The 14,506-nt window shown below is 38.0% G+C and overlaps 1 protein-coding gene across 5 annotated transcripts in view; it reads right to left on the bottom strand.

Moving 5' to 3' along the window:
- Nucleotides 1-14,506, bottom strand: part of PDE8A (phosphodiesterase 8A) — a 132,462-nt gene that overhangs the window by 29,151 nt on the left and 88,805 nt on the right. For 4 of the 5 annotated variants that reach the window (XM_035899338.1, XM_035899340.1, XM_035899339.1 and 1 more), the window contains 7 exons: nt 10,968-11,024; nt 8,287-8,477; nt 7,063-7,119; nt 4,686-4,743; nt 3,118-3,206; nt 2,808-2,886; nt 1,048-1,185 (listed from right to left, as the gene is read on the bottom strand). In XM_035899338.1, coding sequence (XP_035755231.1) covers nt 1,048-1,185; nt 2,808-2,886; nt 3,118-3,206; nt 4,686-4,743; nt 7,063-7,119; nt 8,287-8,477; nt 10,968-11,024 — 669 coding nt within the window. The remainder of the gene's footprint in view (nt 1-1,047; nt 1,186-2,807; nt 2,887-3,117; nt 3,207-4,685; nt 4,744-7,062; nt 7,120-8,286; nt 8,478-10,967; nt 11,025-14,506) is intronic. The other variant, XM_035899341.1, reaches the window with a different exon arrangement.

Below are 14,506 nucleotides of genomic sequence, written 5' to 3'. Positions count from 1 at the left end.
ATAGTTTCCAACTCCTCCTGTTTGTTTCCCATGCTGCGTGCATTTGTATAGAGGCATCTCATCTGAGCTGTTGGCTTTGTCACCTTCACAGCCGAACACTCCTCATTTCCTTTGAGGTGCTTCACAGGCTTTTCCTTGTTGGCTCCTACTACCTCAGGAGCCTCCGGTTCACCTCCGCCAGACTTCAACTTTGCTGCAGTGCCCCTGACACACTGCTGGGCAATGGGTTGAGGGCTCATACTAGCCCCCAGTCCCTCTAACCCTTGCATTTCATCCCCTAGCCTGTCGCTGGCAAGCCCGATAGGTTCCCCTTACCCCTTCACCTCTAGTTTAAAGCCCTGTCAATGAGCCCCGCAAGTTCCTGGGCAAAGACCCTCTTCCCCTTTTGAGAAAGCTGGCTCCCATTTGATGCCAGCAAGCCCGGTGCCGTGTAGACCATCCTAAGTCCCCAAGGAACATCATGGAGCTACCAGGCAACCAGTAATGTCTCTCTGTAATGGCCTCCCTTGAAGCCAGCTGTACTTCCTCATGCACTTTCTTGGTGCAACAAACATTTCTAATGGAAATCCATTAGACAGCTCCCATGTCACTAGAGAATAAAAGATATTGGCAGCTGGCTGCTGACACCACGTATCATTCTCAAGTGACATTGCAAATGTCTCTTCTGACATTTTTACATTCTTGCAAATCTGCTTCCACATTTCATGCTGAAATACTTCAGTAAGGTTCTTTTATCATTTATGTCACCCAGGATAACGTGTATCCATCCCATTTCTCTTTGGTATTCCCATACCTTTTGCTACATACAGAATATATTATAAAGAAATACAGCACGTCACTAATTTTCATAAAACACATACCTCTTCCAAGCAAGGAAAGAGAAAGAAGCCCTTAAAAATGAGCATTTTTTACTTCCTCTTCTTGTTTGAATAAGTAAGCTGCAAACGCTATGTGTCTCTGAAGCTGCAGGTTACATCACGTGTCATCCCTGGACAATAATAACTTTTACAGGTAGCAAACGGTAAGTGATACAATGCCATTACTCACCTTTCCTATCTTTATGCAGGAATTAATAGTATCTAGGAAATCAGCTTTTTTTTCATTTATAGGCACTTCTGTTAATTCCTTTCCTATTAGTTCACCTATTTGATAGCCCATCACTGTTTCAAAAGCAGGATTGACGTACTGTGAAATAAAAACAAACAAAAAACCATTCAACAGAATGCTTAAAGCACAACAGAATCCCTTTTTTTTCTATTTGCTAAACCAAGGGGTCTCCTTCCCAGCCTGAAATAAATCTCTGTATGGACTGCTCCTGAGATGCCTACATTTTTTTCTTTGTGAAGCAAAACAGGAAATGTTCATGCTAGAAGAGTTGTGCAGAATGTGTGCATATGAGCAAAGAGAGGGAAATTATGGAAACAGCTGAGTATTACATATCCACAAAGTTTAAATGGACAACATAAATTCCTGAAAAACGAGCTCTGTCAGTTCTCAAATGTATAAACCTCAAACCTACTTCAGTGTTTCTAAAAATCACAAATTAGATGGTAGTATACCATAGGAATATTAACCTTATCTACTGACAAATTCATTATCTTAATGGTGTGTAAGGGCCAACCATCACTATTCCCCTGTCCAGGCAAAGTCCATCCAAGCAGAAAGGAAGAAGTGGAATTTGATAAAGCAGCTTTCTCTCTGAACTGAATGTTGCATTTCGCTGCAATTCTGTGGCCCTTGCCCAAGAAAACTGAAGACTGGTACCCATAGCCCACACCTTCATGACCCTCTTGCTAGCTGAGTTACGGACAGAGGTCCTGTCATAACAGCATCTGAATGCCTCACAACTTCCAATGTTTCAATATAAGAGAAACAAAAAGGGTGCCACTGGATGCCCTCGCTTCTAAAGGTTCCCCCCTAAAGGTTCCTTCCAAAAGGTCCCCTTCCCTGTGAGAAAGCCCTGCCTGCTGGAGCTCCAGGACTCTTGCACATGTCAGTTCTCTCATATCTCGGGGCTGTCAGCAGATGGATAAAATTTTGTCTGAAAAAACATATTTAAAACAATTTCAGGATGTGTTCTGTTATTTTTGTAAAAGGGATGAAGAAGGCACATCCTTCAATGAAATTGCTATTGTCAAGATTTGGGTCAAGAGGGTACAATTTATATGCATGTTGTAACTCCCAGAGGCTTAGACTCAAGCTCTTTACTGATAATAGAATCACTCCTCACAGCCTTCATAGCTAGGGACGGAACTAACTCCCTCGTAAAGATGATATTTTTCAGGACTGCAAACTTAAGCACAATTTATTTTCCCTTTTTAAAAGAAATTTTTAAGTGAGGACTACATTCAAAAACAGCTGGCCCAAGAGTTCCAATGCATCAAACAGTATCAGATTTAAGCAAAAAAAAAAAAAGTATACTACCTTTATTTCAATAGAACATCAATTAGATTTGCTTTTCAAGATCATCAAATTAACATACAATATTTTTGGAAAAGAATGCATACAAGCCAGTGGCTGCATTCACTTATGATACAAAACAATAATTACAAAAAATAAAAACAAGAGAGTAAATCCTTATTCATTAGGAAAAAAAAAATCTCCCTTAAAATTTACTTAATTTATGCAAGATATTTTAAATGGAGAAAATTCTACTCTACAGCTAAACTCACTCCAGTCTTTTTAGAACCATTAAGTTAGGTTAGATTCTTGTATTTTAAGAAAGAGTAAATGTAATCATGGATGAAATAAAATACAGTCAGTCCACAGAGCAATTTTCTGTACTTACAAAAATAACTGGAACAAACCTGTATTACATGGTCTTCACTTGTGATCTCAATGGCTTCTTGACTTTTCTCTAATGCTGTAAATAATGAATTACACGCCCTGGAGAAAAAAAAAAAGGCATCTGATTAAATTTAATCCATGTAATTCTTATTGTATATGACAATAAAGTATTGCAACTCCATACTGAATAACATTGTACTTTAACGATTAACGTATCTTCTTCAGCTAAATGACATTCTATAATTAAGTAAAACACAATAAAATGAATGTTCTTTTAAGGATGTGGATGAACTGGCATGTTTTTGCTGATAATGTTTGTGGTAAAATTACCTTAGTTTGAATTGTGCCTGCACCTCTCCAAATTCCAGCTGAATCAACTCATTGTAACAGGCCATTATATTAGAATTTTCTACATATCTCTGCAAATAAAAGGTCAGAAATATTTCATTAATAAACATTTCTATACTCAAGGATATGAGGCTCTGTTTTCTTTTGCTTGATAAAGAACTAAAAAGGAGTAGAAACTAAAAAGGAGTAGATATGCCAAAAATGAACATATTGGAACACAAGCAACATGAGAAGATTATTTTTTGGAACTAGTAAAATTCTTCAGGTTACTGCATTTTGAAAAGGTGACAGATCCTCATGGCAATGAGGTGCAACCATTCTGATTATTCTCAGCATGATCAATATATAAAATAATCTACTTTTAATGAGGTTATATGCTTTCATGCTACTTACCTAAATTAACAGTGACAACATTATGTTGTGTCTCAAGTCATCAAAATTTGAGATTATTATGAGTTTTGAATTGCTAATACCCCAAATTGTATACACAGAAGAAAGCAAAACTTCCTGACAAATACACCTGCTACTGGATACAATTATTCATTTTGGGGCTTGTGTAGCAATGACCTCAGTATCTTCGATGTTTCTTTAAAACACTCCATATTTACCAGGTATGAGTCTGAATGTTAAATCTTTGTTCATGCTAAACTGCCACAGACATTGATAGTTTGGGAGGGAGGACTGATTATCAAAGATAAGCGACCACATTAAGGCTGCTAAACAAAATTTTCTATGCTTTGCCATCAGCCGCATCTCTAAGGCTCTGATACATAAATAATTCAGAACCTGTGTTGGATTACTTATGTGCCCACTGGAATGACTCTGTACATACAAGTACAGTTATTTTCAGGCTCTAGCATTTCCTGTATTAGGACCTTACTACAAATAAGCAAATAGGTGCAAATGGATTGTGATGGGATAGCAAAAAATGGGGTGAGCATGTAGCCAAATACTCTGAATCACACTGTAAATCATGCACATTTTTGTTCCATTGTCAGCTTAATGCAATGAGGAATCCACTTAACTGACACACTAATAAGCACCTTTCCTGCTTAATTGGAATAGTTGCCAAGGAACAGCTTCAATGTAATACTTTTCAGGTGCCTCCAAACAATAGATAATAGCACTTGACAGTGTCTGAAGCCTGTTTACAGATGTGAATTGGCATTTGATAGAATTGATTTCCCACAGCACATTCTGTTGTTCATTGCAAGCTGCTCTCTGACTGCTACAGTCACTAGTCAATTTTGTCAATGCCAACTTTTCAAGTGGAGTATCATATACTTACTCCAAAATAAATGCAAGTAAAAAAGTCTCAGTACCACTTCATATATTCCTAAGAATGTCCACCTACTTAGTCAGCATTATTCTAATTCTACTGGTGTAGAGTACTTCAGGATTGGGGTATATATAAGAACGAGCAGCAGGAACAAGATTTTCAGGTTGGATTACAGACACAAATGGTCACTGACAGCCGAACTTCTGGATAGTTCCTTGCATGACAATTTTAAAATGTCAGAGCAACCTAGTGGCATATAACACATACATACCCTTGTGAAGCCAGCAGAGATCAGGGGCAATATTGATGACTCTTCACGATCAGCATGCCTTTTAAAGAAGGATGATAAAGTCAGAGATTATTTCTGTAATCAGCTGAGACCCTGTTTCACAAGCCATTGACATACCTGTACCCCAGATGTCACACTAAAGGCTAATATGGCTAGATCCTTACACGATCATATTTTTTGTGGTTTTATAAGCTTTCATCTTTAGCATGGATAAGCCAAAATATTCTTTTCCTTTTTTCATGTAATGAGCTGCTTACATCACAAAACCCCCAATGCTTCAAGAAAACAAAGTAATTAGCAAGATTGTTGGACTATTCCTTCTTTTTCGGTACTGGATTCTTTGTTGTTTATGCTCTCCTTAGTCAAAGATGCACTTGAAAGTCTACATGGCCAAAGTTTTAAGAAATTACTTGTTATCTGAGCGTACCAAATCTTAGATGGACAACACAAGATGCCTGAATGAGGATGGATTTTCTAGTGTTGCCTACCCAGTGCCTTCTAGTAGGTCACTTTCAGATGATATACTCCTAAAATGAGATATCTGAATCGTTTTGAAAAACTTGGCTATACTAACTGTTGAAAGACACTCCAACATATATGAATGTATGGCTGGAATCTGGAAGAAAGGCCGTTATGTTAAGTTTCTGTAAATGAGCAGATAGAAGCCGGTCAGGTTTAGCAGACGGCACAATAGCTTTTATTTATGTGTGAAATTTTGGATCTTAATGCACCTTTTCGTTTTCTGTGCACTTGTTTCTTATGCATGAAGAGAATGATGCCTACTAAAGTACAAGGTTTGCCCAAGATTAAGCAGAGAGAGAAGGGAAGCTATCAGAAACATGTCCCCATTCCTTATGCCAGCTATCTGGTAATGCCTCCTCCCAAAGCACAAGTACAAAGAAAGAGGACAGGCATTCTATAGGGGGAAAAAACCCACAAAAAAACCATGAACTAAACTGTAGGAAAATGAAGGAGAACACCCTCCATGTGCTCCTGGCCAAATGTCAGGCTTTTTCACAAATATGCTTCTTGCAGCAAGAAAGGAAATGTGTGAAAGTTCTCTGTCTGTGAAATTCTAAATGGTGACTCGAGAATGCTTGTGTTTAGTACATGGGAACTTGACACAGTCAACTCAGTCCCAGTAGAAGGCAAACTCACTTCTGAAGTTTTCAGTAGACAGGGATACCAGACACATCTCAAAACTTTGAGAACTCAAGCTTCTGAGATATTGTCACCGCAGGGGGCTATTTTCTTGTCTCAACACACAATGTGAACATTTTGAAAAGACAAAAATGAATCGCAGGGAAAAACCCTTTTGAGCAACTTCCTAGTTGTGAGTCAGCAAGCCCAGCTTCCAAGCTCTCCTCACTTTTGAAAGGAACTGCTGGCCCACAGAACCACAGGTGTCTTTCTCTCTGATGTACATGAAGCAGCTTTTGAGTTACTGTTTGCTCTTTCACTCCTTTTTTTCTCTTTTCTTTAGTCTGATGAGAGACAATTCTGACTGTAGAAGCAATGGTTACCATAGTCAGAACACTTCCTGACATAAAAACATTGAAGATGATATTCACAATGGAATCCCTTGAAATGTTTAATTAGGGTCTTTTGTTTGCTAGACATGGTGGTAGAAAATAGGATTTTTAATGGGAAATTTCAGTATCTCAGAACTGGTTTTCAGAATAAATGTTTTCTGAGAAATGGACATTCCCAAAATTGTACTTTGAGGAAATTATCTTCCATTTATTTAATTTCAGAATAAATATATTGCATTTTTGTTACTTTTACATTATTTTACGTCATACAAGTAATGTTTTCAGAGGGAGGAGGAGGAAAGAAGCATATGCACTGCTTTACTGAGATGCCATAATATAGTTTATTTTACTTTTAAAATATCTATGGTCAGATGCTACTTTGTACTGATCAAATTGTTCTGTATCTTTTTTTGTACTCAGCAGATCTCCTGTTTGTACTGAAAGCCAGACCAAGAAAGGTTCAAACTGCTGTTTTTATTAATACCAAAATACAGATCTATGAGGCAGTTCCACAGTTCTGTACATGATGTTGCAGAGGTTGTTTGAAACATACTCTTAAAGCTTGCAGCAATCAGGAGGTGAAAAAACAAAATCAAACCAAAAAACCAAAACAAAACCCAAAGTGAGACCCTCTTTAGTGAAAACTAGAAATCAAAAATCCTGTCCCAATCCTGTGGTCAAGAATGGTGAAAACTCTATACAGTATAACACATTATCACTAGCACAGTAAGGAGTTCTAATTCAAGATTTTTAATGTAATATTTACTTTTACAATTATAAGATTTACATTTTGTTGATTACGTGTGAAAGTAAAGATGAGTATTTACCTTCGTACTACACCAATAATGACTGTATTTTCTGAGGGTTTCGTTGTTCTGATAGACCTTTAAATAAAAAGCAAATCATTTAACTTTTTCTTAAGTTCACATTTCAGAAAACATGAGTGAACATAATCTTCACACAGTACTTTTCTTAAAACATCTCTTCTTAGGGTTTTAACAACAAAACAAAAACCAAATCCCGAGCCTGCTGGATCGCGAAGAAAGAAGAATAAGTTTAGCAATATCTGAGACTCCATGGAAAAAAAAAGAAGACACAGAGAATGTAGATTAATCTAAATCTCAAACACTCTTACTGGGGGAATAGCCAAAATTCTCCCCTCTGAAATGGCACATAATGGACTTGTGTGAAAGACTTGCCCTCACTCATTTAAGGAGCATTTTACTTTATTCTGGGACAGAATGGTAAAAATGTAACAAGGGGAACAGTGCGGATACCTAGTCTTTGCCTGACAAAGATCTTATCTAATTACTTTAGTTTAGCAAGGAGAAGAGCCTTTGTCCCCATGCCCTGAACCCACCACACTCACCCAGGGTACATAACCTGACCCCCACCCCACAGACTGTTACTTAGTCTAGACACATTCCCAAGGGGTATTTCACTGGAAAGTCACTGAAGCAAGGCACCGCTGCCTGTCAAGTCTCTGTGGACTCAGAAAAGCAAATCCTTTTCCCCTTTTTTCATACTTTACAGTGGTTTGTGAAGTATTTTTGGAATCAGTTTGCAACTTCGCTCTTCATAACAGATTTTCAAGTGTTGTAGGTATGGAAACGTGCACACAAAACATTGCCTATTTGCATCTGGAGTTACTCAACAGCAAGCGACATTTCAAAAAATTCAGAACACTTAATGAGGTGAATGTATTCATTAAATTGCTTGGTGGCACATGCAATCTTTGCAGTTAATTTAATGTGCAAACAAGGAACCAGGTATTTTGGAAAAAAAACCCACAACCCAGCTCATTATGGCAAGAAATTTGTACACTGGCTCTGAGCCAGATTGATATTCAGATATCCTAGCACACAACCAAAAATGCTGCAGCTATCAGATGTAAAGCACTGAGGTAACATTATTTGATGTTGCCAGTGGACATCTGTCCAAAAAAATATCAACATTCGATAGATTTTATAAAAGGGTCATATAAAAGCAAAAGACCTTTGATGATGTGTTAACTATATAGTTAAGCATTAATTACACTGAATGGTGCTTACCTGCATAATGCTTCTGCATCAAAGTATCTGGAATGTCTATGGTCAATAATGATAATGTCATGGTGTTTATCAAGAAAACATTCTAGTGCCGACTCAGGTGTCCTGGCAATATTACATCGAAATCCAGCTTTCTCACATGCCCAACAGAACCCGTTACTCTGGTTATCTTCTTTGGCAAAGACTAAAAGTACCTGGGTTAAAGATAGACAGTGAATCATTACAAACAAGTCTTACATACACAGTAGATTCTGTGACTTTTGCCTGTTCTTAACAAGTTTTGTAAAGCCACTTCCAAGGCTTAATTCATGGTTTTTAACAGAATTGCTTTCTACAGACCATTGCTTTTTATAATTGTCTGTATACAGAGGTGTTTCAAGTGGATAAAATAGTCTGCCAAAGCCATTTATATCCACATGGGATGAACAAATTTGGGAAGTGGAGCTCTCATCATTAGCTACAAAGGCAATCAGTTGAGACTAAATGCCTATGTTTCAGACAGTATACATGAAATAACAGCAAGTCTACTTTTCTTCACTGAAACTGTCTCACATAAAACTGTTTTCTTGGGGTTTATTTTTCTTGCCAGGATCATATTCCAGCCAAAAAAAAAAAAAAAAAAGCCATGGTTCACATCATGTGAATTAATATTTAACAGGCTTCAATGGCCTGATGAAAAATGTGGTGTCCTTTTCATTTCATTCTAGTTCCCAAAAATACTGGATGCAGCCCACTCTGTGGGGGTTTCTGGCAACTACAGACAGGCTGGTCAAGATGAACTCATGCAAGACTGAAATCATAAGCAGTACCTCTGTATATGGAGTACATCCCCATGTGACTCCTATGCAAAGCTTGGTATGGGATTTTTATCACAGAAGATTACCATGGTTGAAATCCAGAACTGGAAGCCAGATCTATGAGCCATTATTGGCTCTGTCCTAACTTTCTGTATAATTGCCAATAACATTACCTCTCTGAGCCTTTTTAAAATCAGTACGATGCCTACATACTCAAAGTATGATAAGCCCCAATTCCTTCTAAAATGTATTTAAAATTCTAGGATTGAATATGGTATAGAAGATAAACATAAAGTCTGCTAAGGAAGACTCTCACTGATGTGATTGTGCTTTGTGTCAAGATAATATTTTGTAGAAGAAAACTTCTTTTGCCTGAAAAAATACACAGAATGGCAGACTATAGATCTATGTCATTGTTGATTTTGTGGATGACTCAGTATATGCAGTCTTTTGGAAAAGATGGATAACTAAACCAGCATTTGGTCTATTGTCCCAAGACACTGATCTTTCAGTAATTTAATCAAACCACAGTTAGATATATGCTTTGGTCAGGCAATTATGTGGAGTATGTGTAACTCGCACCCATCCCACTGCCATTTATCTTCCGGGCGATTTTAAGAATTCCAGTGCTGATTACACTTTGGACCAGGTTGGTGGAATGTCTACCAGTAAATCTTAACATTTCCATGTAGTACATATTTTTGTAAGAATGAAGGACTTTGTACTCATTTAGTTCAGATTCCTTTTATAGCAACCTGCAAAACTGTTTGCAAAAACATGTCATAGTTTGGGCTATATTTAGTGAAGTTAATTTATAACACTCTCTAAGAGTGGAAGAATGGTTTTTCAGCAATAGCATAGAAAGTCAGCAGATCTGAGTTGTATGATTGACTCTGGCACTAATGTCATGTCTAACTTCTCCTTCCCTCATACCTGCCAGCCGTATTACCAGCATCAATTGGTAGAATTTTAGAGTGGCCTATGACCAAACAACAGTGATACAATCATTAACGACAAACCAGCATCAATTGGTAGAATTTTAGAGTGGCCTCTAAACAACAGTGATACAATCATTAACGACATTAAAGGAGGCAGAAATAGTTGAGAAATGTTTCTGATTTATGTTTCATGATGTTACTGTCTGTTCTGACAGTAGCTTGGGAATATGTTAGACTGCAGTTCTTGAAGACAGACATTTTCAAACTACCAGGTCCAGATTACTTTCATGCAGGAGTTTTGTAATTACTGACTGAGGAACATCTTAGATTATTAATGATTCAGCATGCCTTGGGATACAGCAAAATTTTCAAAGGAAGTCCAGAGAACTCATGTATCTGCAAATCTCATACCCATCTCAGACAAAATAAGGAGACAACTGACAAAAGACCTTTATTAATAAAGAAATACAGGAGGATGAATTAATGCCAGTCAATAATGAGTAACAAAACCCCTCATACTTTACCAAGGTTACTTCATATCTTTTGTGATTATATTCCAACTTTGGTTGATGCTACTAATAATGCTGGTGTAATAAACCTTGACAGGACATTTGGCTTAGTATCATTTTGATGAGATTTTGATTAAGAATTGACTACCAGTAAAAAACAAAACAAGGCACGCACTAAATTGATTACAAGCTAACTGACAGCAGAAAGAACTACAGTTATCTCTATTTTTATGAGCTGAGAGATGTTTGGAGAAAAGAGTGAGGCAAGTTTTTTAGGATATCACACAGAATGTCGTGATAAAAATCTGTTCAGTGCACATTATCACTTGACAAAAATACTCTATGAAGATCTCTGTACCCAAAAAATTCCACTCATAGATTTTAAGCTGACATATGCAATGTTTTAGAAATTAAAACTTCAGTCTGAACTGTTGTATTACCTGAAGTTGATCTTGATGAAGTCTCATAGGGCCAAACTGCACATCTGTTACTGGTGCCTAGAAGAAATAAGAAGGGATCTTATTAATACATATACACCTAGGGAAGAAGAAAAATTAGCTCTGTTAGAGAAGACATTTCTTATTTACCACTGTCTCACAGATATATTGCTATCATTATGAGGCTGCTTCTTCATGAAGGTCTTATTCTGCTTTTATATGCTAAGCTGCATGAAACACAGAAATCAACAAGCTGTTTTTCGAGTCTTTTTTTATTGTTATTTTAAACATAAAGTAATGGATTAGTCATGAAAGTTTGGTAGACAGATTGTTATTTTTCTGTATCCTCTGTATCACTCCAGCTGTTCTGCAAAACATGTAAGTGTTTAAAAATTGCTTTTTTTAAAGTCCAAAAAGCATTAAATCTCCAGGAGAAAGGCAAAAATGCGTAACTCCGCTCTTAGAATTTCACATGTAACAGGTGCCCAAGAGTGCTACAAAACCACACTAATTTCATTTCCCCAAGGGCGTTTTGCTGCATTCCCTCCTTCCTGCCCAGCCCCTCCAGGGAAGGTTTCAGAACACAGATATTTGTAGTGGATGATGCATGTATTCAGCATGCAACTTTGCTTTGAAAAATCCTGCAAAAATGCTGTCCTATGTCATGCGTTCTGAATGCCAGCGATTCCCACATTAGATTCTGTTCAAGTAACACAGGCAAACAGTTTAGCTTAGCATGCAAGAACTGAGCTGGCATCCTTTCTTCTCATGTGTCACTTCAAGCAATGGAGGTCAATGACCAGAAGTGCTGTTTATCACAACTGGTTCTCTTTGATACGATTAATCATTAATCAAGCCTGAACATGAATGACTCTTCAATTGCTATGGGACGGACTTTCTAAAGTAGTTAAACACATAAATACAGACAGACACTCTAACAGGATTACACAGGTTAGGGTCTTTGGGAATTCCCACGAGGCAAGTATCTGCACTTTCATGTGCTTAAATATTTTTCACCTCTTGTCTCAGATATTAAAACTAAAAAGCAGGAGTAACAATGCTCCCAATTCAAAACAGGAAACAGAGTCCAACCAATGTTACTTGGAGTTACATAGACTCTTCAAAGGTAACTGGAGTAAAAAAGCAGAAGAAAATTATTTTTGGCAATGCGGTAAACGGAAGACATCTCTGGATTCATATGTACAAAGAAAAGATCTGTTGAGCACACAGGTGGCATTTTTACATTGTTGTTTTTCAAAGTAAAACCACACTTGAAGATCAGATTTATTGCTTTGCAGCCTAGATTTTTTCCAATAAGTAATTTTAAAGAATCATGAGCATGTCCCACAGAAAAATCTTTTAGAATTACACGCTCCATTCTTTCTATGACCTTAGTGCTCCACCGCTCAGCCCTCAGAGTTTCTCATGTATGATTTTATTTATTTATCAACTTGGAAATCATCACTGCAACATTAAATAAGCAAGAAACATGAGTCAAGGAAAAATGGCAACATAGTGCCTGCAAAAACAAGCCAGAAACCAGTGTTTGCCTGTGTTATTTAAGATGGCCTATAAAAGCTGACGTTAAAATGCCATGGATAGGTTTCGGATTTACTCTCAGTCTTTCTGGATTGATCGGCTTAGTTTAAATACTCTCCAGTTGATTTTTTTCTTATTTCAAGACCAAAAATCTCTCTTCAGTTGGAAAAATCAAGCTGCTTTATTCTCCCTTGTGGCCCATCATCCAATTATTCAAAATCTGCACTAGAAAATGGCAAATACTTTTGCTGATAATGCACATAGCAGGAGGGAATCCAGCTCTTTGTGCCAGCATTACCGGTTTTGCAGCACTGACAGTAGTAACTACTTGTCCTGAATCAGTAAGATCAGCAGAAATGCCTGAAGGACACAGAGGGAGCATATCTATTGAGTAAGAGATGCCTTTTTACAGTCGCTTCTCTGACCATAACCACACTTCAAATTAGATTTTGAAACATTTATTTTGTACACTCCAGCTGCCAGCATAAAGCAGCAAGTGTTTTCAGTTTCACGAAGAGATGGGTCTGAGCTGTGAGGTTCAGATCCAGAGCTGAACCCCACTGGTGTTTGGGGGTATGTAAAACCCCATCTACCAGGCCAGCGTACCCTTGGACTACCAGTCCCAGTCCAAGTGGAATTTCAACAAATGAGATAAGCCCAGTATTGCCAGTTATTGCTTTTCAGATGCCTCTTTCTTTTAAAAAGGTTGAGGAATGAATAGTCAAAGTATTTAAAGGACAGAGCCTGAAAAACACTTTTCTGCCAGAAACCTGTAGCCATTTCTACACTGAAAATAGCTGTCTATGCACCATTTAAGCTTAAGTTACAAGGACTACCCAAATGAGAGAAACTGGTTGTTACATGTTAACTTGCTGTCCTGACTAGAAGAAAAACCCCAGTCTGCATCTTAGCTGGAAAACTTTGGTGAACTCCAGTTAATTCTTAATCCTGTTGAAATCTGTTCAAATAACTTGATTAATCATTTGAACTTTTTGTGTGCTGCTGGTAGCACTGAGAAGTAACATGCTGATTAAGTACTGTGTCAAAAATCAAGACTTCAGGAAGGATTAGCAGAAACTCTCAACTATCGGTGAACTAAATGAGCTTTAAAAATGCCTCTATAATGCTGCAAGCTTGTACCAACACCAAACCCAGCCAAAGCTCACATGTACAGTAACTGCACAAACACAACTTCTGCTACTTCTTCCTTGAAGTTTCTTTCCTACTTGAAAAACAAAGACCCAAGTGCATTTTCAGATTGACAGACATCACCCACACACGTGACAGCCTCTCAGGCAGGCACAAACCTGTAAGAAAGTGTAAGAGAAGACAGAAAAGTAGAACTAGTTGTAGGTTCCCAGAATTGATAATGATAGAGCTGGATCCCTTGCCAAAGAGTCGCTCATGAAGTTTGCTTCATGAGTAAGTACAGCATACGTGACTGTGGCAAGCCCGAGCCCAGGACACTTTAACCACCCTGACTACGAATGCAAGTCTCTTGAAAATCCTTCCTTGGCCAAACAACCCTAGAGGCCAGCCTATAACTTGGAGCCAGGGACCAAACCAAACAGACAGTAGGAAGGGGTCCTGCTGCAGATTTCTGACAGTGTAGCCTGCTCTCATTGCAGCCCTATACTGAAACTATCCCAGGAACGCAGGCTGGCGCCAGGGCTCATGGTCTCAAAGTCATCTAAATGCTAGAATAGTTTGCAACAGTAACTAATTCTCAGGCTTTTGAAAATGCAAACCTTTTTGGCTCATCTGTGCCAGGGCAACTTCCACAATAGCTGCAGCTCAGTTCCTCTACGTCTGCGGAGTGAGATGCCTGTAATAGCAGGCTGCATGTCAGCAGCTACTAGTTAGCTTTAATTGCAGACAGCAGCTCAGTTACTGCAGCAGCAAGAGTTTACACCCTCTGCCTAGAGACACAGCAGATAATCCACTCCAGGCTACTTTAAATGCTTACACACAGCAATTGCAGCCATTTTACATTCTCAGACGCT

The sequence above is a fragment of the Egretta garzetta genome, unplaced genomic scaffold (assembly GCF_000687185.1).
Source record: "Egretta garzetta isolate BGI_Z169 unplaced genomic scaffold, ASM68718v1 scaffold287, whole genome shotgun sequence".
NCBI lineage: Eukaryota > Metazoa > Chordata > Aves > Pelecaniformes > Ardeidae > Egretta > Egretta garzetta.
This window is presented reverse-complemented; position numbering and strand designations above follow the sequence as displayed.